At 35.1% G+C, this 26,460-nt stretch overlaps 3 protein-coding genes across 3 annotated transcripts; all 3 read left to right on the top strand.

Annotated features, from left to right (window-relative positions):
* Positions 1–6,491: 6,491 nt before the first annotated feature.
* Positions 6,492–8,122, top strand: CBG13458 (the record flags this gene model as incomplete). The annotated part of the gene is made up of 2 exons (XM_002630033.1): positions 6,492–6,920; positions 8,075–8,122. The coding sequence occupies 2 exons, from the start codon at positions 6,492–6,494 to the stop codon at positions 8,120–8,122; spliced, it is 477 nt and encodes a 158-aa protein (XP_002630079.1).
* A 7,400-nt stretch (positions 8,123–15,522) lies between these two features.
* On the top strand, positions 15,523–18,941 carry CBG13459 (the record flags this gene model as incomplete). The annotated part of the gene is made up of 7 exons (XM_002630034.1): positions 15,523–15,726; positions 15,776–15,883; positions 15,996–16,238; positions 16,311–16,498; positions 17,468–17,708; positions 18,630–18,689; positions 18,840–18,941. 7 exons carry the CDS (start codon positions 15,523–15,525, stop codon positions 18,939–18,941), a joined length of 1,146 nt encoding a protein of 381 aa, XP_002630080.1.
* Positions 18,942–19,573: 632 nt separating this feature from the next.
* CBG13460 lies at positions 19,574–24,912 on the top strand (the record flags this gene model as incomplete). Its single annotated transcript, XM_002630035.1, has 9 exons — positions 19,574–19,633; positions 19,678–19,756; positions 19,799–20,168; positions 20,234–20,495; positions 21,524–21,850; positions 22,544–22,842; positions 23,592–23,696; positions 24,223–24,321; positions 24,732–24,912. 9 exons carry the CDS (start codon positions 19,574–19,576, stop codon positions 24,910–24,912), a joined length of 1,782 nt encoding a protein of 593 aa, XP_002630081.1.
* Positions 24,913–26,460: the final 1,548 nt, after the last annotated feature.

The raw sequence follows: 26,460 nt of genomic DNA, 5'->3' as shown, positions 1-26,460 counted from the left end.
CCCGAATTTCTGAATTTCTGAATTTCTGAATTTCTGAATTTCTGAATTTCTGAATTTCTGAATTTCTGAATTTCTGAATTTCTGAATTTCTGAATTTCTGAATTTCTGAATTTCTGAATTTCTGAATTTCTGAATTTCTGAATTTCTGAATTTCTGAATTTCTGAATTTCTGAATTTCTGAATTTCTGAATTTCTGAATTTCTGAATTTCTGAATTTCTGAATTTCTGAATTTCTGAATTCCTGAATTTCTGAATTTCTGAATTCCTGAATTTCTGAATTTCTGAATTTTCGAAAATCTGAATTTTTGAAGTTCCGAATTTTTGAAGTTCTGAATTTTTGAAGTTCTGAATTTTTGAAATCTGAATTTTTGAATTTCTGAATTTTAGAATTTCTGAATTTTAGAATTTCTAAATCCCCATACTCCGTTTTCCCATTTTTCGTCAAATTTAAAATTGTTTACCATCATCCAGTTTCCACACCCAAGAATAATTGACCCAACGTGATTTTTTGACTTTTTATCTTTTCGAACTCCCCATCCAAAACACAAAAAATTATCTGATTTTTCAACCAGCCACTCCCAATTTTTTTTGTTTTTTAGTTTCTGTCTCTAGTTTGATCAAAAAACCACTAAGCGCGGAAGTAATTGATAATATGATGATAGCGATGTCTTGTAGTAAAAAAGACCACAAAAATTCAAGGTTGGATAATTCAATGTCAACAAAAAAACCTATTAAAATTTTGGATCCCGCCAAAAGCATTTGGCGCCCGACAGGTTGGAAGCTGTCAACTTTGACCGAATTTATCTGGCTTCCTGTAAGAGATATCCAAAAATGATCAACTGATAAAACATTTCTGATATAATGATAAACATTTTGCTAGTTGAACAATTTTTGATATCTTGTCCAAGAAACAAGATAAATTGGGTCAAAGCTAATGGTCGGAAGCTAAAATTGGAATTTTCGAAAAATGAACGCTATTAACTTTGGCCCAATTTATTTTGTTTTCTGTAAAAGACATCAATAATTGGCCAACTGGCAAAACGTTTATCATAATATCAGTAAAATTTTGTTAATTGATGACTTCTTGATTTCTTTCACATAAAATAAGATAAATGGGGTCAAAGATAATGGTCGGAAGCTGAAATTAAAATTTTCGAAAAAACATATATATGTCAACTTTGAGTCGCTTTATCTCAATTTTTGTGAAAGATATGAAAATGTGGTCAACTGATAAAATGTTTATCATAACATCAGTAGCATTTTGGTAGTGTTCAACTTTTTGATTTCTTTTACAAGAGCCGAGATAATTGGGGTAAACGTTAGTCAGGCAGTGGACTGCCGAATTTGCAATTTTCAGACAAAAATCTCATTTGAAATTTCCTGAAAAATCTGTAAAGCCTGACTATATGGATTGAAAATAATTTTTTCATATGAAAAAGTTACAGAATCTATAAAAAATTTTCAAAATTGTTGATCCAAAAAACAAGTGATCCAAAATTTTCCAAAACCAAGAAGCTATCATTATACTTGTCACAGAAGGGTGCTCCAACTTCGAGTTCGTATATCTCGGTTTCTGTGAGAATTATCAAAAAGTGGTCAACAAGCAAACTGTTACTGATATTATGATAAACATTTCGTTAGTTGATAACTTTTTGATATCATTCACAGGAAGTGATATAATTGGGCTCAAAGTTACCACCAAGCTGCGACGGCAAGACACGACCGCGTAGCTCAGCAGATATTTGCTCCTGCCCTTGCCCTTGTTTTGTCCAAAGACTGCCCTTTCAGTTCCTGAAGTTTCTATTACAGCAGAAAAATCATAGATCCCTCCCAAGATTCTCTGTTTCGATTTTCGCAACCTTCGAATCTCGAAATTTCACTTCTTCTCCTTCTTCCCCGCACTTGAAATTCATTTCTAATACCCTTCTCGCCTCATATTTACATTTCTCCATTTCGATTTCAATTTCAATTTCTCCTCACACACATACTTGTTGAATACAATCCCCTTTTCTTTTTCTCGATTACTTTTTGTCGTTGTTAAGTTTTTCGCCATTTTGATACCACAAGACAATTCCCCTTCTGTCTGAAATTGGGTTGTAAAATAGGAAGCACTATAAAATTAACCAAAAGTCGATCTCTTCTGCCCAATTGACCAAATACGCCGAGACACGTTCTGTTAACAGCCCGAAATGTAGACAAAGAGAGTGTTTTAATTACTGGTTGATAGAGACGAGTGACAAGGTCAGAATTGACAGTGTTATCATCAGAAAATAAAAAATAATGGGATGAAGAAGATGAACCCCATGGCAAGGCGCTCCAGGCCAATGTCGGCCGTCTGAATGAGGAGGAGCTCAAAAAAAGAAAAAATAATAAACATTTGAATTTTCGAAATTCCTAGAACTTCGAAGTTTCTCAAAAATTTGGAATTTCTCAAAATCGCCGAACTTCAAATAAATTATTCTCAACTTCTGATTTGCCAAATTGGCCTAAATTCTTCTTTCTTGTTTTATCTAATTACGTGATAAGGAAAACTGCCGAAACCGTTCGTTGAAGGTAATTCAAATCAACAATTTGCGTCACAAAGGAAGATTTTTTTTCGTTGTGATTGATCAGAAATCGGTGAAAAATAAAACACAAGAAGATTACACAGTTTTTGTTTGCAAGGATATTTTTTCTATTTTCCGGGTACCAAAATTTTCTAGTTTTTCGTATTGTTTTTCGGCCTCCAACTTTCTTTGTATAGTGTCTTTTTTTCGATATGGAGCTATCATGATTACTACATGATAAACCTTCTAGAGACGGAAGGATTCTGAATACAAAAGATTTTGAATTAAATTCTGAAATTAAATAATTTTGAGATTCTGGAATTTCAAAATTTCAAGATTCTGAAATTATGTCATTCTTAAATTTATGATTCTGAGATTCTGAGATTCTAAGATTCTGAGTTCCTGAGATTCAGAAATTCTTGAAATTCTGAAATCTTAAGATTATGAGATTCTAAGGTTCTAGGTTTCTGAAATTTTAAATGTCCTAGATTCTAAGATTCTGTGATTTTGAGATTTTGAGATTCTGAGATTCTGAGTTTCTGAGATTCTGAGATTCTGAGATTCTGAGATTCTGAGATTCTGAGATTCTGAGATTCTGAGATTCTGAGATTCTGAGATTCTGAGATTCTGAGATTCTGAGATTCTGAGATTCTGAGATTCTGAGATTCTGAGATTATGAGATTCTGAGATTCTGATATTCTGATATTCTGATATTCTGAGATTTTGGGGTTCTAAGTTTCTGAGATTCTGAAAAAGTCAAATTTTCAATTCAAAAATCAAAATTTGGGTTTAAAAAATCGGACAATTACTGAAAATTGGGAAATTTGACAAAAAAAAATCATATTTGAAAATTTTTAATGGATAGTTTTTGAGATATCAGAAACTTTCGAAATTCCTGAGAGATCCAAAATTCAGAAATGTCAAAATATATTATTAGATTTCATAATTAAAATTTAAATTTTCTATTAAATTCCAAAAAAAAACTCGTACTATCACATGTATAAGTTCCTTGGAAATTGTAGTAATTTCAAAAGTTCAGATATATATGTTCTACGAAATTCGAACATTATGGAAATTCCAAAATTCCAGAGAAATCCAAAACTCAAAAATTCAGGACTTCAGAAACTCCAATAAATTTGAAATGAATAAAATTAAATAGCAAGCTTGAAAATTCCAGGAAATTTCAAAATTTCGGCAAATCGGAAAATTGAGATTTTGAGATTCTGCGATTCTTCAAAAAATTGACTTATATCCTACAAAACTACAAAACTATGAAATCAGAAAAAAATTGACCGTTCAGAATACCAGACATCAAGACTTCTGAATTCTAGAAGAAGACAATAGAAACTGTATAAAATTTCAGTGTAAATTAACAAATTGTTCGTTTTATTGTGTCCTTCTTGCCAATTAATTTTCCATTGTCCTTCTCGTTTCCTTCGTTTTCAATCGAAAAGCTACTGATAAAAACTGTACTACTAGATTTTTAGTGTTTTTAACTTTTTTTAACTTATTTGGTCCAACTAATCAAAATGTGGGCGGAGTTTTGGTATGTGTTTGACTGGTTTTAGATTTTTGTTTAGTGTATAAAATGATAAAAATGATTGGAGAAATAGAACGAATTGCCTTCTTTTTTGGAAGCTATGTAATTTTATATTAGTAAGTGTTTTTTTTGAAAATCGTATCGAAAGTTTTGAAATTGAAAATCTATAAATCCAAAGTTTAAGACATTTTTTAATTTTCCAATTCTGAGTTTTGGACTTGTTTTTTGCGATTTGAGGTTATCAGTTTTAGAAAAATCGGAGATTCTGAAGGATTTTTGAACTCTCAACTTCCGAATTTCTGAAATTCCAAAACTACGAAATTTAGTTTTTATAAATACCTGAAATTCTGAGATTCTGAGATTCTGAATGTTCCGAGATTCTGAAATTCCGAAGCTCTAAAATTCAGATATTCTCAGATTGTAAAGGTTTCAAATTTCTGAAAATTGGTTTTCGTGTAGCAAAATTTCCAAAGCAAGTTTCTTTAAAATCTAGTGATTTTTTCCCAATTTTCATTAATTTTTTTAATTCTTCGAACTTTTAAACCTATTTGTCCCAAATCTCATCAGTTTACCAAACTCCACAAAATCGTCAACCATGTTCCTTAACTCCCCTACTCAAAACCATATCTTTAATCTAATCACCCCAATTTCAAATTCCACGACTTCCCCATTACTACGTCATCAAGACGGTGACGACGTCAGGGGGTAAGGCGAATAGCCCATTTTTCTCGAAGTAGAAGACTCCAATCACCAAGTTGCCAATATAAAAATCTCTCTCAGTTTCTCTGTCCATCCATTTTTCCCAAGGTTATTTGTGGTCTGTTTGTCAGAAAAAAAATCTTCGCGTGATGATAAAATTGGCCACTATCTCCTCCCTTCTCTGCCATAGGAAGGTCAGAAGAGAATCGGAAATAAAGGGGCGGGGCCTCATTTGTCTTTGTTATCACTTCAGCCTTACTTCAAGACAACTTCATTTTTCGATTCTAACTTATCACAACCTGCGCTACATTGTTTTCGGTGAGATGAGGCACACTTTAACATTAGTCAATTTTATCTCGGTTTCTGTGAAAGATAACAAGATTTAATCAACGAGTAAAATGTTACTGATATTATGATAAACATTTTATTAGTGGACAACTTTTTGATATCTTTTACAGGCAGCGAGTTAAATATGGACAAAGTTAAGAGGGTCCCTGTCTTCTGTGGGCCCCGCCGGCGGTTACCGCGTAGCTCAGCCGGTAAAAGCGTGGTAGTTCCAATATTTAGCTTGCAAGTGCAACTTCTTTAGCTTCTTCCAGACAGGGTTTGAATTTTGAAGACCGAAAATATTCTCTTAGCGAGACAGTAGTTTTTTTTTCCATGCAAGCCAAAAAACAGAACTAATCTGACCCCTCCCGTTGTCTAGCTACCACTATTATAGGCTTAAAGGAAGTAGGAAGTGTGTATGTTTTTTTTTTTCTGAATAGTTCTACTAGCTACAAGACAGTTTTTTGTATGCTAGATGCAGACGTTCTTGGTTAGACAGATTTTTGTGACCGTGTAGCTGTAGCCCTACTTTCCGCTTAGCTGTAGCCGAACTTTGAGTGGTTGTACCTCACAAACCAAGCTAGCTGGCAAATATTTTATTAACAACGTACATAAAGTTCATAAAATTTTACAGATTTTTTTAGTTAGCAGCTTTTTCGTAGTTAGCTTAGGTTTCGAGATAAGCGCGCTTGAAGTTTGAGAATATCGCGGTACCACAACACATTCATTGCGCTAACTTCAAAAGGCGTAGATCTCGAATACCAAGTTAGCTAGCAATAACCAACAAACTGCAAAAACAAAGTTCATAAAATTTTACACATTTATCTAGTTGATCAATTTTATCTAGCTAGCCTGGGTACTGAGATAAGCGCGCTGGGAGTTTCAGAAGAGCGCGCTATCACTACTTCTCTACTGCGTTCATTCCAAATCTTAAAAACCAAGTTAGCTAGCATTATTTTTTAACAATAAACGTAAAGTTCATGAAATTTTACACATTTATCTAGTTGACCACTTTTATCTAGGAAGCCTGGGTATTGATTTAAAAACGCGTGAAGTTGCAGGAGCGCGCTACCACCACACCTTTACTACGTTAACTTCAACTAGGTGTACTTCAGAAGCCAAGCTAGCTAGCTGAAATTTATATATTTTAAAATGAAGCTCTTAAAATTTTACACATTTTTTTAGTTGACCGATTTTTTGTAGCTAGTCTGGTTATTGAGATAAACGCCGTGAAGTTGTCACCTTTTCCGTATCCCATCCTCTTGGTTGTCTTCTTTCTAATTCTCAATCTTTCACGTTTTTCTTCTTTTCTACTTTCCTTCTTCTCTAATTCCACCGATTTTCAGAACTTCTTCTCTCCTCTAAGACTCCAATTCAAAATGGTCCAAATCTGGCAAATGGAACCATACCCATGTGGTGATCCACGTCTTCCACACCATCTCTTCCCACCAAAGAAGATCACTCCGGATGAGTTGAGCAAGCGTACCGGAACACTTTACTGGAAGCTGGACACTCTGGATCAAGTGGCACTTGCCAAGAGACTGACAACTCTGAAATTAGAGCACAATTTCAAAAAAGAGGACATCTTCACTTTGGACGCCGAGACTACTGCCAACTTTGACGACAAGATTGAGGAGTTGTTCGAGGAATCGTCGGTGCCATTCGAGCAGGCTAGAATGATCATCGAGGGATCTGCGTACTATGATGTGGAGGATAAGAATGGGCAATGGGTCAGAATTTTCTGCGAGTACGGGGATCTCATTTTGATTCCATCCAACACTTGCTTCAGATTCACCACTACACCAAAGGTAAGGATTCTTTCATACGCCAGGGGTAGCTAAAGAGCTTTAGAGCTAATAACTCAAAAATTAAGCTAGCTAGAAAAAAGTTGCAAACTACTGAAGTGTGTAAAATCTGATTATCTTTTAAATGCAATTTGCAAAATGTTCCTAACTTTTCTAGTTCTTGAGATACATCCGTTTTAAGTATGCGTCCTCTGCGCCTCCAGCTACTTCTAGCGCTTCCTATGAACGCGCACTGTAAACGTCCGAATCTCGCAAACGGTGGTAGCTAGCAAAAGTTGTAAACTACAAACATGTGTAAAGCTTCATTATCTTCCTGATGCATATTGTAAAATTTGTATAACTTTTCTAGCTTTTGAGATACAAGCGTGCGTTTTTGTTTTTGCGTCTCTAGCGTTTCTCATGCGCGCTCACATTAAACGCTAACAACTCAAAAACAAAACTAGCTAGCAAAAAGTGTACAACTACTAAGATATGTGAAATTGTATTACATTAATACTCTTAGTTCAAAAAATTAAGCTAGCTTTTCTAGTTTTTGAGATACAAGCGTTCTAAGTAAGCGTCTCTGCTTCTTCGGTGATTTTAGCATTCTCATGAGCGCTCACTTTGAACGCTAATAACTCAAAAACCGAGCTAGCTAGCAAAAAGTTGGAAACAATGAAAATGCGCGAAATTTGATTTCCTTCACTTTTACTGTTTAAAAAATTTTGCTAGCTTTTCTAGTTTTTGAGATACAAGCGTGCGTTTTTGCCTCTGCGTCTCTAGCGTTTCTCATGCGCGCTTACTTCAAACGCTAACAACTCACGAACGAAGGTAGTTAGCTAAAAGTTGAAAACTAAGAAAATGTGTAAAATTGCATTGTCTTTATTTTCATAGTTTACAAAATTTTGCTAGGTTTTCTAGTTCTTGAGATACAAGTGTTCTAAATAAGCGTGCGTCTGCCTCCGGTTACTTGAAGCGCTTCTCACGAGCCCTTCCTTTGAACGCTAATAACTCAAAAACCAAGCTAGCTAGCAAAAATTGTAAACTGTCAAAATGTGTAAAATCTTATTATCTTAATTTTCTTAGTCTCAAAATTTTTATATCTCTTCTAGTTTTTGAGATACACTCTTTTCAAAACCCATTTTTGAAGCTGAACCTTAATTTTCAAAAATTTTCAGAATTTCGTAAAAATGCGTCGTTTCTACAAGGAGGAAGAGGGCAACTAATCAACAACTACACGATCAAAAACTTTGAAAAATCCCAAAAAAATTTCTGATTCTTGTACAAAAATCCTTCTAATGTTTTCTTTGGCACCCGGTAATTTTTCTAATATGGTTTTTTTCCTAATAGCACTTTTTCTCAAAATCATTGTCTTGTAAATAGAGCATTCCACTCTTTTCCATTTATCATTTTATCACCAAAAAAATTTCTTTGAATAATGAATTTTTAAAACCAGTCGATTTCCACCGCCTGTCGACGGCTACAATCTCCTGGCTTCACTAAAAACGTTTGAATCTCCAAATCGGAGAAAATCAGAAGAGGAAGTTTTAGTTGATTGTGTTGTCAACTTTCATAAACTGGAGTGACAGTCTGCTTATGCGCCTTCGGGGCTAAACCTTCTGGCTCCCGCTTACAACACCCTTAACTGATTGAGTTTGGGCTTGGACAGATAAATCGGAAATGTAGATCAGAAATGTGTCTTAGTTGATACACGAACTGTTCAAAATTTCCAAATTTTTAGAACTAATAATTTGTCTGAATTCCCGAATATCTTGAAATTTGACAATTTATAATTTTTTTCAGAAGTTTCGAAATTCAGGAGTCCTGAATTTTCGGAACTGCGATTCTAGAACTCAAAGATTTTTCTATTAAAACACTTCATTTCACAACTCATAATTTCTGAAATGTTGTATTTTCGAGTTTCCGTATTTCCGACTTTCTGAGATTCTACTTCACAAATTCCCAAAATTTTAACACGAATCAGATTTTCAGAATTTTCTCTAAAACACATTTCTGAATTTTTGATTCACAAAGTTTATGAATTTCAGAATTTTCTAAATTCCGAACTTGGGTTTTCTGATATTTTGAACTTCTGAGTTTCTGGTTTTTCTGGTTTTTGGCTTTCGAGATTTTGGATTTTCAAAATTTCGAGTGTTCTAACTTTCAAATTTTTTAATTTCGTAATATTCTGAATATCTGATTTTCAAACTTCAAAATTCCCGAAGTTTCAAATCTCGGTATTTTCGAGTTCCCGTTTTCCCAATTTTCCGAATTTCTGAATTAAAATTTTAGAATTTCAGAGTAAAACCAAAATGTTTGAAGCATAGGAATGGTTAGAAATTTCGCATTTTCGAAAAAAATAATAAAATTCCGTGATTCAGAGTCTCCGAAATTCAGTTTTTGAGAAGTTAGGGGATTCAGAAAGTCAGAATTTTAAAGGTTACTGAACTTTTCCTTTCTCTCTTCTTTCAAAATTAAGACTAAATAATTATTTTCACAAAATCACTTTTTTATCAGATATAGTGTGGATAAGAAAAGAAAATAGAGGGGTTGGACGGAAGTGACGTGAAAGTAATTTTCTAAAGAGTTGCGCTGTAGGAATGGAGTAACGTCTCCAGATGACGTCAGAAACAAAATTTCAAAATGAAAAATAGACGGGCAACATCTCGCTGCTATTTCGGATCATCTGTGAAAATTTGAACATTTTTGGTCTACTGGGGACTTCGCTAGGGTCGTGGAACCGGGAACAAACGGACACACAGACAGAATTTGGTGATTGTTAATAGTAAAGATCGAACTTTCAACTTTCATCGGTTTTTTGCAGGACTGGGAATTTCAGAATTTTTAGTGATAAGGAGAGAGAGAGAGAGAGAGAGAGAGAGAGAGAGAAAAGAGATCAGTAGCATAAATGGACTCATCGATGAACTCTGATAAGAGCAGCAGCGAGAGAGTACACGAAGAGAGGAGACGCAGACATAATGATGTACGATTTTACCCGAAAAGTTGAAAAATGCACGCAAACCGGCTGATAAGGGGTCCGGCTTAAATAGGTGGAGAGAGATGAGGCAATACTTAGAAAATTTGTTCTTTGCTATCTTTTTTTGTGAAATTTTCAGAATTTTTTTACTTTCTGAAATTCTGAAATTCCAAATGTTCCTCGTTTCCTGAATTCGGGTTTTCGTTTTCCTCTTTCTCACATTCAGGGGGTCTTAAGACAAGATTTTTCGGTTATTTTGCAACCGGACATATTAGAACCGGCTGTTCCAGAACTGACCATTTTTCAATAGTTTTGACACGTCCGGTTGCGGAATGGTCATTTGTCAGTCGTCCCGGATCCGGTTACAAAATTACGAATATATGGAAATCTGAAAAAAAAATTTTGCTAAGTTTTGGAGTTTTAAAAATCCAATAAATCAAAACACAATATTTCCTACTGTCTACTGATAATATTTTTCTTCAATCTTAGGGATCAGAAAACAGTAAATCGCTAAGATCAAAGTATCAAAAATGATAAGTGGTTCGAACTTTCTAGATGGATCATTTAGAAAAACAGAAAAATAGGAAAGATAAGCTTTAAATATTTTTTTCAAAAATATTAATTATTTATTGATTTTTTCCTTGAAAAAATTCACATTTTTTAGAAACTTTGGTTCAAAATTTTTCCAGCAGATTCCAAACTAGAAACTAAAAAAAAAAAAAATTTTGTAAACCAGTTTTCAAAATGGTTTTTGATTTAAAAAAGCGAAAAATCAAAAAATTGAAGTTTGAGGAACTGATCCAAAAATTTGGATGATCGCCAAATAAGACGAACTATTTTGGAAGTGATTTTTCGATTTTTTTTTTTTGAATTTTGGATTTTTGATATTGAGAAAAACACATGAGGATGAAAATTATGTAGGATCAGAGGGATCTATAATTTCTAGGATTCCTAAAATTTTCCACTTAAAATTTTTTTTAAATCTTTCAAAAATCTTTTAAAATTAAAGAAAATTTTAAATCTTCTTTTTTGAAAATTTTTAAAAATCTTTAAAATTTTAAAAATTAAAAATCATTAATTTAAAAAATCTTTAAAAAGATAATTTCTTGAATCCTCACAATTTCTCTTATTTTCAGATTTTCCGGGATTTTCGAAATTTCCAGACCTTCTCAAAATATTGATTTTTGGACTCTAAGGATTTTCTAAACTTGGTTTATTGAATTTTACAAATATGCGATTTATTAACAATTTTCGATTTTTCAAATTTTCTGAAATTTCAGATTTTTAAAGCTTTCGGAATTTCGAATAAATAGATTTTTGGATTCTTGAAATTACATTTTTGAAAGAGAAATTTTGAATTATCTGGATTTTTTTCAATTTCTAAAAATCTCAAAATTCTATGGATTGTTTTGGATTATTTGGAATCTTTGGATTCTCAAATTTAGAAAAAACTGTACTTTGGAATTCCTCGGATTCTGAACCATATATGTATTTTTTTTTTTTGGGTTTTTTGAACTTTTTAGATATTTGAATTCCTGAATTTTTGAATTTTTCTAACTTTTTGGGTTTAGCAACTTTTGGATTTTCGAATTTTTTCAAAAAAGTTCCTTCCTGTCCTCAAAACTTCCACCGGAAATCACATTGACCAGACAGTCTGTCATTTTCGAACTATTTTTTTTTTTCGTCACATTTTTGGTTGCTCTGTTGACCCACAGGAAGTGATAGTGGTGGTGGGAGTAAAAAGTTATGTCATATTGTTTGTTCTGATAAGACATTTGAAGAAATAAGAACTTCCTATATCAACAAAAAAGTAAATAAAACAATAATTTAGAAAATTTTCACCTCCGTTCCTTCCGGGGGTGGGATTGTTTTATAACAAGTGGATGGGAAATTTTGGTATAAAAGAAACGGAATTTTTGAGAAGAAAATTCGAAATTGGCTAAAATATTGTTTTCTAGTCAAAGTAATTAATAAACATTTTCATTTGTCCATTTTGGACTAAGCTACCCGGTTGCCTGCTGCCGAGTCGGCAGTGCAGAAGGGTCCCTTCAACTTCGGCCCTCTTTATCTTGCTTCCTATAAGAGATATCAAAAATTTGTCAACTAGTAAAATGGGTATCACAATATCAGTAACAGTTTATCAGTTGATCACATTTTTCTATCTTTTACAGAAATTGAGATAAAGCGACTCAAAGTTGACATAGTTTTTTTTTCGAAAATTTTAATTTCAGCTTCAGACCTTCCTTCAACTTTGTCCCAATTTATCTCATTTCGTGTGAAAAATATCAAAAAGTGGTCAACAGATAAAATTTTTATCACAATATCAGTAACAATTTATCAGTTGACAACTTTTTGATATCTTTCACAGGGATTCAGATAAATTGATTCTAAATTTTTGACGATTTTCCAAGTTTGATGAAGTTTCAAGACTTCGAATTTTTCGAATTTTGTTTAGTTTTTCTTTAATTTTTCTATTATTCACTCTTTATTCTTAGTTCCATGTGACAATTTCCAGAAGTATAAAACTTAAAAAATCTGTGATTTCTTTGAAAACATTAAAAATCTAAACCTATTTTTTAAAGTTCCATGTGACAATTTTCCCTTTTTTTTTGTTTTCCCTTTCGACGAATTCTTGTTAAGTGATAGTAATTTGAATTGACAATTTTATTTATTTTTAATTTGGATTTGTTTCAGATTCTTCACATTTAAAAAATAATAATTGTTGTGAGGTCTAGGGACTAATTTTCTGAAATTCTGAGGTGTTCTGTAATAATGAAGTTTCCTAACTGTGAGTCGTTTCAACTCGACTCCTGTGAAAAATATCAAAAAGTGGTCAACAGATAAAATGTTTATCATAATATCAGTAACATTTTACTAGTTGACAACTTTTTGGTATCTCTTACAAGAATCGAGATAAATCTAGTCGAAAAATATAGCACTATTTTTTGGCTTATGGAACTTTTGTAGGTTCAGAGCTTCAAATTTTTGTATGCTTACGTAGTCAAAAACTCTATTTTAAGCAATTTTTGCTGAGTTTTTTTTTAAAACAACATAGTTTAGAATTTGTACTTATTTTCCAGAATCCTGATGACGCAAGTAGGGATTCTGATTTTATCAATTTGGAAATTCCAATTTTTTTCCAATTTTAGAAACAAAACCTACGATTCGAAATTCAGAATTCGTTAGGTTTTTAGAAGATCTTAAGTTCATTTACACTACTAAAATGAGACAGAATACCAATGAAAATTGAAATTTTAGAAAAAAAAGTTGTGCCAATTACATACAAATTATTTGTTGAAACTCAAAAATTGGGAAGTTCAAAAAAGCCTCTTTTTGGCAACTTTTTCTTCTAAACCAGCCAAAGATATTCTACAAGTTTTAGACTTTTCTAGAAAAATAGTTCATAGTTACTTAAAGGTGGGGGGACAGGAGATTTTACGGGGGATTTTTGGGGCCAGAGTATGCATTCTACCGTAACGGTGTACAACGCTTAACGTCACTCTGCGTATAGCTGTCGCCCTCGCCTTTATGTATGCAATCGAGCAGCGGCTTCCTCTTTGCACGCGTAGCTCAGTCGGCGCCGCACCTTCAACACTCGCCTCGACAAGTTCAACTCCTCGAGGAGAATATTTAAACGGAATTTCGACAACATTATTTTTCTCATGTCCCCCCACCTTTAATTGAAGCCCCGCCTCTTTTTTCATCCATTTTCTTTAACATTCTCAATCATCCTGATGACGTCTGTTCGTTTTACTTTTTTCTCTATTATTTTTTTTTCTAAAAATAGGTTTGCTCATCCATAGACTTCTGGAAGAAAACGGACCTTGGGTTTTAATTAGATTCTTCTTTTTTTTTTCCTTTTTTTCGCATTTTTTCTTTTGGATTCGTGACTTTTGATACTCGTTTTTTAGAAGAGAAAATTTGGAATATTAGAAAAATACGAATCTGAAAATTTTCCCGAAATTCTGAAATTCTGAATCTCTAAATTTCTGTTATTTGGAGAATTTCAAATTCTGAAATTCGGAAACTCTGAAATTCCAATAATAAGAATCTCTAAAATTATTTGGTCTTGAAAGTTCGAAATTCCGAAATTCGAGACTTCCGAAATTGGAAATTCTGAAATTCCAGAAATCAGAAAATGAGATTTTCTCAATCTTTGAAATTCAGAAATTCTAAAATTCTGAACTTTTGAAATTCATAAGTGTTGACATTCCGGAAATCTGAAATTCCGGAAATCTGAAATTCTGAGATTTTGAGATTCTGAGATTCTGAGATTCTGAGATTCTGAGATTCTGAGATTCTGAGATTCTGAGATTCTGAGATTCTGAGATTCTGAGATTCTGAGATTCTGAAATTCTGAGATTCTGAGATTCCGAGATTCTGAGATTCTGAGATTCTGAGATTCTGAAATTCTGAGATTCTGCGATTCTGAGATTCTGAGATTTTGAGATTCTGAGATTCTAAGATTCTAAGATTCTGAGATTCTGAGATTCTAAAATTCTGAGATTCTGAGATTTTGAGATTCTGAGATTCTGAGATTCTGAGATTCTGAGATTCTGAGATTCTGAAATTCTGAGATTCTAAGATTCTGAGATTCTGAGATTCTAAAATTTGAGACTGAGATTTTGAGATTCTGAGATTCTGAGATTCTGAAGATTCTGAGATTCTGAAGATTTTCAACTCTCGAAAATCTGAATTTCAGAATTTCCAAGTCTCTTGACCACTATTCCATGTTCAATGATCCGTTCCGTTTTTCTCTGTATCTTCTTTTTCCCCTCTTTCTCTGCGTCCATTCCATCATTTTATCTCTCGTTCCTCCCCCCGAAAAACCGAGAAATAACGATACTTATACGAGGCCAAAAGGACACCAAAATTGCCTCTCATCTTCTTTTTTTCTTGATGTTTTTCTCTGCGTCTCCTCTTTTGTAATACTCTCTCGTTGAGAGAGTGAAAAGTGGAAAACAATGATTCATGTTGCAATGTAAACTGTAACGTTTCTTGGGTTTTTGAATTTCTATGAAATTTTTAAAATTTTGGGAATCTCGGAATTTTTCGGAATTCAGGAGTTTTGAGTTTTTTTTCGAAACTTGGGGATTTCGAATTTTCCAGAATCCGAAAATTCAAAAAAAAATTTCCAAATTCCCGGAAGTCGATTTTAGTACTATTTCGACTCCTCAAAAGTTTACACAAGTTTATTTTGTTTACCCAATTCGTTTTCCGCAAAATAATGAACAAAAGTGATAAGATCAGTATCAGAAAATAGTTTTGAATTGACTCATTTTTTAGTTTTGTTATTGTCTACAACTTTAAGTTTCCGGAAATTTCAAAACTCTATTATTATTATTGTATTGTTATCAGATAATATATACACTATACACTTTAGGCTCCGCCTCCTTTTTTACTTTATATACCTTTCGGGATTTCTGAATTTCTGAGTTTCTGAGGTTCTGAGATTCTGAGATTCCGAGATTCTGAGATTCTGAAATTCTGAGATTCTGAGATTCTGAAATTCTGAGATTCTGAGATTCTGAGATTCTGAGATTTTGAGATTCTGAGATTCTGAGATTCTGAGATTCTGAACTTTCAGATTATTTTTTCTCAATTTTTTTTTTGTAAATGTTTTGTATTTTCAGACAAATTTTCAGCAAAATGCTTCTTCGATTTTCCCTGCTATTTTTATTCTGTATTTCTGGAATTTCAAATGCTCCGAACCCAAATTGCTCATCAAATTCCTTTTGCTATAATCCAACGGATTCCCAAAAAATCACACTAACAAAAGTTGGAGAAAATTTGAAGCTGAAATTATTTGATGAAAAATCTGAAATTCAAAAAATTCAGTTGATTCAGAAAAATGTGAGTTCTTTGAAAAGAATTCTGAAAATCTGAAAAATTCGAATTTCAGGGAAAATCAGTAGAAATCGGTTGCTCAGCAGAATCGGGAAATTCGAAAAATGAGGGAAATGGAGCGAAATCTTGTGAAGTCGATCTGAAAGCGGATCAGTTTGAAAAGGTGAGAAGTTGAGAACTTTTAGAAATTCAGACATTACAATTTTTTAAAAATTTTGAATCCACAGTATGTCTGAAAACTTTTTAAAAATCGATTTCTCAGAAGAAAATTCCAGAATCTCCCCCTCTCCATTCATCTCTCCGATTCCCAATTTTCCGATTCCTTTTCCCTGGATTCTCTGGTCCCACCACTTCAACAAGGACTCACAAAGGACCAAAGAAGAAGTTTTTCGAAAGCTCATGCTATTTTAATGATCTTCGGATGGCTTCTTTTTGTCCCAACCGGATTTTTATTTGCCCGAATTGGAAAGGATCTCTTCAAAGATGAACTCTGGTTTGGAACGGCTGTCTGGTTCCAGGTGTGTTTTTGACTTGAATTATCTCTTACAGTAACCGAGATAAACTAGAATAAAGTCAACGCTCCTTTTCAGGTCCACCGTGCTGCGAATTTCATGGGTGTTGTGTGCATTTGTACTTCAATGTTGTGCATTTTCATTTCCCAGCAATGGACGTGGAAGGGAACTGGATCAAAATCCAAGTACTGGACTGAAGTACACACAGATCTGGGTGTGATTTCATCGGTTCTAGCGGTGGCTCAGCCGATCAATAGTTTGTTCAGGTAAGGGGATTCTTTAACTCAAGTTATCTAGTTTTTGGTAAGAGGTATCAAGAAGCGGTAAACTGATAAAATGTTACTGATATCACGATAAACATTTCATTAGCTGGCGACGTTTTGATATCTCAAATGGAAATTGAGATAATCAAGCTCAAAGTGCAAGTACAGAGTAGCGCTAGCAAAGGGGTTCCCTAACTTTGACACATTCTATCTCTTTTCCTGTAGCAGGTATCAAAATGTGGTTAATTAACAAAATGTTACTGATACTATGATACACATTTATCAGCTGGCAAATGTTTAATATCTCTTACAATAACCAAGATAAAAGGAGACAAAGTTAGAGGCACTTTAGCGCAGCCGGGAAGTGAGATGGCTTTGTAGAAGGGGGTAAAAGTTCTAACCCTGGACCTGATAATAGGTTTTTGATAGCGAGAAATCTGATTTTTGCATTTATTATTTGCAAAAATATCTTCCTAATACACTTTTTGACTTCTTCTTTGGCCTCCTTTTCAAGACCCGAGTTAGCCGCCGTATTGTGGTCCTCCCGGCTGGTTCACAAGTTTGACACAATTTATCTCACTTCCTGTAAGAGATAACAAAAAGTGGTCAACTAACAGAATGTTCATCAATACATCAGTTACATTTTATTAGTTGACCACTTTTTGATATCTTCAATAGGAACCAAGATAAATCGGCTCAAAGTTAGAAGCGCTTTTGGCGCAGTCGGGAAAGGGGATGGAACAGGGGCTCCGCCCCTTCCAACTTCATCCCCTTTTATCTCGCTTTCTGTAAGAGATGCCAAAAACTGATCAACTGTTAAAACGTTTATCAGAATATCAGTAAGATTTTATCAATACTACTTTTTGATATGTGTAACAAGAACCAAGATAACGGGGGACAAAGTTATAGGTCCTTTCTTAACAGGGTTTGATCATTCTAGAGGAATTTTTCATCAAAAAAAGTGTCTTCCAGATGCGGACCAACCCATTCCCGTCGTATCATCTTTAACTGGGCCCATCGTATCACTGGAATCGTCGCTTATACCCTTGCTCTCACCGCCATCATTATTGCCGCCGTTCAATTCAAGCGCATCTGGAATGAGCCACTATTGGAGCTGGTGCTCGTTTGTTTGCCGATTGTTATTTGCTTGGTGGTCACAATTGTTTTTACCCTTTTGGAAAGTGATCGATTCAGGGACAAGGCTGCGTTTGGGGTAAGCGGGGGTTCAAAATTTGGGGTCAACATTTGGTGGGGTGCTCAAATAGGATGCCACCATTTGAGCTCAATTATCTCGCCTCCTATGAGAGATATCAAAAAACTGTTAACTGATAAAATGTTAGTGGTATTATTATAAACATCTTGTTAGTTAACAACTTTTTGATATCTCTAACGGGAGCCAAAATAATTGAGCTCAAAGTGCAAGAGGTGGTTGCGGAGCGACTTAGCCGATGATCGATAACTTTAAAGGGACCTAACTTTCTTCAAACTCTGAATTTTTCAAAACTTTAAAAAGGAAAATGTAGCTCTTGAAATTCTCTACAAAACCATGTAAAGTTTGAACAAGTCCTCAATTTCGCTTGTTTAATTAGGTTTTCAATAGAAGCTAGCTAGATTGGATAATGGCTAGCTAGATTGGAGAATGCGTCATTGTAAGGGTCATAGCTTTCTTCAAAATTGAAATTTTCGAAACATTTTAATTGGGAATCGAAGCTCTTAAAATTCTCTACAAACTGATATAAAAATTGACTATATTTCAAAAAATTTTATTTTTCGAAATTTTGGAATTTTTCAAAAATTTTACCCTAATTGTGTGCGATCTTTCTAACCCAAATTTAAGGAAATGAGAATCCGGAAACCATTGCTCAGATCTGATGGGACCCGGCATAGAAAACGCGGATCGGTAATTAGCACTAATTAACTAACTAATCGGGCTCAAAAATTGGTTTATGGTAGCACTACAAAAACTACAAAAACTACTAATTATTAACAAGTTAGGACTAACTACATTGGTTTTCGAAAAATTTGAAAATTTTCAAAACATTTTTTTGAAAATTTTCAAAAACTAATTTGGTTCAAAAACGGGTTATGGTAGCACTACAAAAACTACAAAAACTACAAATTTGTCATACTGTAGGACTCCATGGAAGATGCACTGATAACTGTCACCGATGAGGACTCAAAACCCATTCGGAAGGTACTGTAAAAAGGGGCGGAGCTTTTTTCTGCTACAGTAATCCATAAGCTCTGTTCTCCTAAACCCCGTTTACCTCTGTGTCTCTTTTTCCAATGTCTATTTTTCTACAGTAACCCCAAAATTGAATACAGTAATCTTTTATATTTTCAGCCCCACATCCTCAAGCTTCCAGCAGTTTTCTGGGCGGTCGGAGTGTTCTTCTGCATTGCTGTCGCACTTTCTCTTCTCGTTGTTAATGGATATAAAAATTGATTTTTTTGTTTGAATTTTTGAAAAAAAATATTTTTTAAGATTTTCAGAAATTTCCCCAAAAACTGTCTGAAATTTTTAGAACGGGTTTTTTTCTGTAATTTTTTGAGGAATTTTGAATATTTGTATGTATTTGTCTTTAAGAAAAATAAAGTTTTGCATTTTTTAATTTTTTTTTTCTTGAATTTTCGGAAACTCTGAAATTTTGAAATTTAAGATTTTCTGAATTCTTGAAATTCAAATTTTCAAATTTTTTCCGGTAAAATTCAACCTATTATCCTTGTCTGAGAAAAAAAAGGTTGAGACGCAGAGAAAAAGTGTCTGTGTCTCCACCTTATGTGTGCTATTTAGGCTCTCCGCTTCGATATCGCTACCGTATTCAGACTGCAAAAAATACTCTCTAACCTTTTTTTTCTCAGACAAGCATAATATTTCCAGCAATTTTTCACCTGAAATTCGAGAATATCCCGAGAAAAAACTTTTCCTCTACCGTAATCCTTTAAAGGTGCATGCTTTACCCAGCCAGGGTCTCACCACGATAAGGCTTTCCCAAAACAAACTCTCGATTTTTCAGCGATTTTCAACGAATTTTCAGCGATTTTCAACGAATTTTCAGAGATTTTTCGCGGAAAAACATGGACCGCGGCTCATTCTCGAACAGCCGAAGAGCCAGACACTTTGGCAGATCCAATCAGGTCAGGGAAAAATTCGAAAAACAAAAAAAATTAAATTTTTTCAGAATAGCCAATCTTCGTCGTCCGGGCACCAGAATCATCGCGGGAACTTGCGTGAAACCTACTTGAGCGAGAGTCATAGTGGTAAGAAAATCGATTTTTGACATAATCAATAAATTTTTTCAGCTGATTTCTACGGAACTCCTCGCAGCTTTCTCGGAAGTCCAGTTCCATTTATGAGCAGTCCGTTGTCTCTTCGAGCTCGCGACTCCCCAGTTTCTCTGATGCCACCATATTTCGATGATTCCAACTCCTCGAACGTCTCTCTTCAGCTCGCCGGTCTTCATTTGGACGAGAATAACAATTCTAGAAAAAAGAGAACGGCGTCGTCGTCTGGAGGACGTAGTGAGACGAATTCCACTCAAACTCGCCGTCTTCTAAGTCTCCCGGCGTGGGCGCTCGATGAAAATCGCGATATTAAAAGCGATTTGACGCTGGAGAAGGTTCTCGATGAGGGATTGATTCTGGCGTTTGCAATGGACAAAGCTGGTTGCCAGTGAGTATAATTGATGCCGAAAAATCGATAAAATAACGCTAAAATCCCTAAAAATCGAATTTCAGTTTCCTCCAAAGCAACTACTACGGCGAGAACACTCAGGAAATCGACGCGGAGATCCGAAATCGAATGAATCGAGAGGTTTTGGGAAACAAGGGCGTCTTCTTGACGATTTGCAAGAATAGCTTCGGGAACTTCTTCATGCAACGTGTCATCGAACACTCGACGCCGGCTGAGCAAGAAGCCATCAAGAAGTACATCGTCAGCGATATCAGCGCGTTGTGTCTCGATAAAAGCGCATGTCGTGTTGTGCAGACTGCGTTGGAGGTGTGTAGAACGGTTTATCGATTGGAAGCCATATAAGCGCTGAAAATCGGTCCTGAGACCGCTTGAGTATTGGCCAGAGATTATGTGAAAAAATGACAGAAAACCAGGAGTTTTCAGCATTAATATGAACGAGAAATGCTGAAAAACCCGGGAAATGAGTCGAAAAATCAGTAAAAATCAAAATTCGGTATTTTCAGCTGAAATCCCTTAAAATTCGACCAGGAAAATTCGGAAAATCTGGCTAAAAATTCCGAAAATTCTGCAGAAATCAATTGAAAATCGGCAATTTTTAGACTTGAAATGGAAGAAAAGGGCTCAGAAAGGCCAGAAAACAAGTAGGAAGTCGAAAAATTCACTCAAAATCGGTATTTTCGAGCTGGAAACCCTTCAATTCAGCGTTTTATGAACTAACATTTTTTGTATACTTGTAACGGGCCGGGCCGGGCTTTTTCCGGAATTTCGGAGACCCGGCCCGGAGGGCCCGTCATTTCACTAGTTTTGAAATTTTCAAAAAACACATAAGGGGGGACCCTTATGTGATTTTTTTCGAGTTTTTTTTGATTAGACAGACAAACAATCGAAAAAACGAAAAAAAATGGAAAAAATTATATTGAGAGCTCAAAATTTGGCTCAAAAATACAGAATTTTTGACACCGGGCCGGGCCCGGGCCTTGAAAATTTCCTCAGGCCCGGAATTTTACAAGTATGATTTTTTGGGATTTTCGATTTTTTGAGTTTCTACGATTTTAAAATTCCAATAATTGAAGATTCCGAAATTTAGAAAATTCGGATTTTCACGATTTTCAGATCTTGAGAATGGATTTTTTGGATTTCCCAAAAATTCGATTTTTTTCTCAAATTTTCTGAAAAAATCTTTTGGATTTTTTTTGTGATTTTAAGTTTTGAAGTTCTGATTTTTTGAATTTCACATGACATTTCCAAATTTGAACTCCGAAAATCACGGATTTCCACCCAGAAAATCCCAGTTTTTTGAGCATTTCTGGTATTTTTCTTGCAAAAACTACCAGATTTCAAGTCCTGAACCCCCAAAAATTGACACTCGAAACTCGAAAAACCACGCTTCAACTCTTCAGATCCTCGAGCCCCGTTTCGGAGACGCCATCGTCGCATCGATACCACCAAAGAACTGCCTAATGGCCATCTGCACGGATCGAAACGCGAATCATGTCATGCAGAAGATCATCAAGAAGTTCGCACCGAAGAAATGGGAGTTTTTGGTCACCTATCTGGTGAAATACGAGCAAGAGAACCTTCTGTACATCTGTCGAGACAAATACGGGTGTCGTGTGGTGCAGACGATTGTGGAGGTTCTTTCTGAGGAGACTCCTAATCAGGTGAGAGGCGACACGTGGATTTTTGGCATTCTAGAGATTCCTGAGAGCCTATCCAGCTGAACATTGGGTTAAAAGGCTAGAAAACCCGCTAAAAACAACCGGAAACTTGTCAAAATTCTCCAAAATCTAGAAATTGTTAGTTTTGAAGATTTGCAGCTTTCCGGACTTGAAATGACGTTTTTGGAGCAAAAGCTTGCAGAAAATCGATAAAAGTGGCTAGAAAATCATCTGAATACGTTCGAAAGCTTTCCAAGGGCATATTTAGCCGAATAATAGCTCAAAACGTAAGAAAATAGTCTAGCCAGTGCCGAATTTCGTAAAATGACTGAAAAAAAGCAAATTTTCGGCTAAAAATTGCTCTTAAAGCCTACGAAATGACTTGAAACTCACCAGGATGATCTCTGTCTCAACTTATAAGTGAAAAATGGCTGAAAATTAATGAAAATCACTGGAAAATAGGAAAAATAGCATTTTATAGCTATCTGGACGCATTTTCAACCTGAAATTTGCTCTAAAAGTGGCCCAGAAAGTGCCAAAACTATGGAATCGTTTCCAGACCATTTTAGATTTTTCTAGTAACTTTGAGGATCTTTTACTGCGTTTTGCACGTAATTTTCCCGCTTTTGACCTTGAAATATCGATTTTTGCTGTTTTTCACCCCAGTTTCATCTTAAAAACCCCTGAAAATTCCAGGCTGAAGCCGAGGAAAAATCCCGCGTGCTCCGCCGTCTGATGACCAAAATTCTGGCGAAATGCACCAGTCTGACGCACAACGAATTCGCCAACTACATCATTCAACACATCATCGAATCGCCTGGCATCCTTGACAACTACCGTAACACCATCATTGAGCAATGCCTTCTTCGGAACCTTCTCTCGATGTCACAGGAGAAATACGCGTCTCATGTCATCGAAAGAGCATTCGTCTATGCTCCATTATCGCTGATGGCCGAGATGATGGATGAGATCTTTGATGGATATGTTCCGCATCCGTGCGTTTTTTTAAATAGGACTTTGGAGGGTTCAGAGTCAATTTTCGGCGTTTAAAAAGCTCTGAAAATGCTGAAAAAAGGAAAAAATGGCCTGAAAAGTGACGAAATTCCAATAAAATACTCTGTAAACGGGCTCAGATTTCGAAGCTTCCCGGGATCATTTTGAGCGGGAGTTTCGGCATTTTCAACCATTTTTCGACTGATTTTGGGGTGTTTGGAATTAATTTTCGGCGTCAAAACGGCTCGAAAAGCGCTGAAAATAAATGAAAATGACCTAAAAAGTGACGAAATTCAGAAATTTATCTGTTCGAGGCAATTTTCGGAATTTTTCAATAATTTAAAAGCTTCCTGGCGAATTTTCTGCAAATTTTTCAGCATTTTTTGCTTCATTTTCTGCTAAAAAACGGCCTAAAAACGACAAAATCACAAAGTTGTTGGGAAATAATTTTAGAATCTTTAGAAATTTTCCATTCCAAACCTAGGTATTTTTGACTGAAAATGTGCTTTAAAAATCTATGAAAATCTGTTCTCTTTCGGCTGAAAATCGATGAAAAACCCAAGAATAGAAAAAAATAGCCATTTTCAACAGTTTTTGGGTCATTTTCCGCCTGAAACTAGCTCTAAAAGTGACCTAAAGAGCATTTTAGAGCTTTCTGGAAGCTTTTAGAATAATTTTTAATCGATTTTCAAGGTTTTTAGGTCCCTTTTCATGCTAGTACCACGATTTTCAGCCTTATTTTAATTTTCAGAGACACCGGAAAGGACGCTCTCGACATTCTGATATTCCACCAATTCGGCAACTACGTCGTTCAACGCATGCTCCAGACTTGCGTCGACGCGGTCACCGGGCAACGGTAAAGCTCACATTTTCGGCTCCGGGATGTTTCAGAACCCGACGTTTCAGAACTTTTCTGCATTTTTGGTAGTGGTTTTTGTACATAAAATGAGTATTGCTCATTTCAATTTTGTGTTTTCTGTTTTTTTTAAATTCGTTCTCATCTACCGTACTCCAAATAATGATAGATTCACACTAGGAAACTCTCAAAAAGTCGAAAAAAATTGAAATTTTCAAAAAACGGTGTCATTGCTGAACGTATGCAAATTCTCCGGCTAAATTTTTTTCGTACTTTTAGACATCGTTTTTGAAAATTTCAATTTTTTTCGATTTTTTGAGAGTTTCCTAGTGTGAATCTATCATTATTTGGAGTACGGTAGATGAGAACAAATAAAAAAACAGAAAAACAACAAATTGAAATGAGCAACACTCATTTTATGTACAAAAGCCACTATGCAAAAATGCAGAAAAGTTCTGAAACGTCGGGTTCTGAAACGTCCCGGAGCCATATGATCAGCCATTTTTAGAAATATCGCTTGTTGCAGTGAAACCCGTCTGGATGGTGTCAACTACGCGAAGAAGTTCGAGAATTGGCTCAACAAGCTCTATGTGAGAATCAGAAAGGAGAAGAGCCGTTTGACAAGGTGAATTTTGGAGGAATTTGGAGCCAAAAAGAGGGGAAAAATCACTAAGAATCGGAGGAAGATTACTGTAGATTACTGTAGAAATACTTGTATTTTTAGTAGTTTTTTCCCCAAACACAATTACGTCGAAATGCAAAATAACTTCAAAATAGAAGGTTTTCTACACAATCTACAGGAATCTTCATGTCAAATTTCAGACAAAAAAAATCGGAAAAATCCAAAAAGAATTCTCAAAAATAGCAAAAAATGCCCTAACATGACCATAGTGTGTTTTCTAGGCCATTTTAAAGTGATGGCTTAGAAAATCAAATTTGCAAAAGTTAGGCCACCACTAAAATGAATTTCAAATGTCATCTTTTAAGCCAGATTTTCTCTGAAATTTCACTCAAAATCCAATCTGAAAATTCCAGATTCTCGTCGGGAAAGAAGATGTTGGACATCCTCTCCAGCATGGAAGACACGTATCAATTCATGCCACCGTACGACGACTCTTCGCCGTCTACAAGACAATCCTCACGTCGATCGTCGATTTCTTCAGAATCTCCACATTTCGAATTCGACGTCAACAACTCCAATTATCACGTCTTCTAGAAAATTCGAATTTCGCTGAGAATTCTTTTGAATATTTCCCAAAAATTCCTCTTTTTCGAATCCGTAAAATTGTCTATTTTAGCATTGATTTTTGTGTAGTTCTAGCGTTTTTGAGCCAAAATATTGTTGGATTTTTCTGGAATTTCCTGTTCCTTTGGCTGGAAATTTCAGCCAATTTTTAGCCAAAAATTGACTAATTCTTTTGTAAATGATCGGTCCCATCATTTTTTATTCAATTTTTCCTCTAAATTTCCTAAATTTCTACCCCTCTAGACTCCTAGAAATTATTGTTCCATCTCCATATTCATCTTTTTCTCATTTTCCTAAAATTGCTCAGTTTTTCTTTTTTCTGTGGATTTTTTTTGTACCACCCATCCCATAGGCCATGCCCACTTTCATTCGAAGCCACGCCCCGTTCTAAATGATGGTTCTTTTTTTTTTTAGTTTTTCAATCAATCGATATTGTACATGTTGTACCCGACCATCCCATAGGCCATGCCCTCGATGGCTCATTGTTGTCTGTTTCGTTTGTTGGTTGTTTTTTTTTTTTGGTTGGAAGAATTTTTCATTGGATTTATTGAATTCAATGAAATTTTTTGTTGGAATCGATTTTGAAAAATCAAAAAAATTCAGAATTCTTGAAATTCTGGGTTCCTGAAAATTCTAATTTTCCAAAATTTCAGGCGGTTACCCAAAATTCTGAGTTTTTCAAGAAAAAAATAATAAATTTCAGAAAATTGGCAATAAAGAGATGGGGATGAGATTTTTCTCAAACGGGTCAAAGAACATTACAAACGGGCCAAAAAAAAAATACTGGGCAAGTTCTGGGATTCTACTTTCACAAGATGGCGAGAAAATCGGGAATTTAGACAAAAATAGGCAAAAAGTAGACTTTTTTGGCGGGGGAAATAACAGATAAATACGATTCAATTTCGGCCCGTATCTGGTTTGGCTTCTTCGGGTTTGGCGCGTTTGCAATAGAGCACGTTCGCAAGGAACATGGCTAAATCTTCGTTGGTCCAGTAGGCAGAGTGTGTAGTAAGCATCATTTTCCCACATTCTTACTCATTTCTGAATTCTGTACAAAAAACAAAAAAAAGTTGCCACCGGTCGGACACGAACCCTCGTCGCGCGGGCAAAAGCGTAGTTCACTAACCACTACACCATGCGGCCACACAGAGAGGGCGGTGTAGACGGCGCATTCAATACCACTCTTTCTTCCCTCTCTCGCCCTCGCCCTCACTTCCCAGGGGGAAGTTCCACCACCCTTTTTTCACTGTGATGAAACCAAGGAACGTCTCCAGAAGGCTTCAAAATCAAAATTTCTAAAAACGGAAAATGGGGGCATAATCTCGCTGCTATTTCGGATTTTCTGTGAAAATTTGAGAAATTTTGGTCTGCTGGTGATTTGGCTAGCTTGCGCTAACCGGGAACAAACGGACACACTCACACACAGAATTTGGTGTTTGTTAATAGTAAAGATTTTGCATTTCGACGTAATTGTGTTTAGGGAAAAAAAACTACTGAATATACAAGGATTTCTACAGT

Source organism: Caenorhabditis briggsae (genome assembly GCF_000004555.2).
Source record: "Caenorhabditis briggsae complete genome, chrII, whole genome shotgun sequence".
NCBI lineage: Eukaryota > Metazoa > Nematoda > Chromadorea > Rhabditida > Rhabditidae > Caenorhabditis > Caenorhabditis briggsae.
Note: the sequence above shows the minus strand (reverse complement) of the source record. Positions and strands in the feature narration are given on the sequence as shown.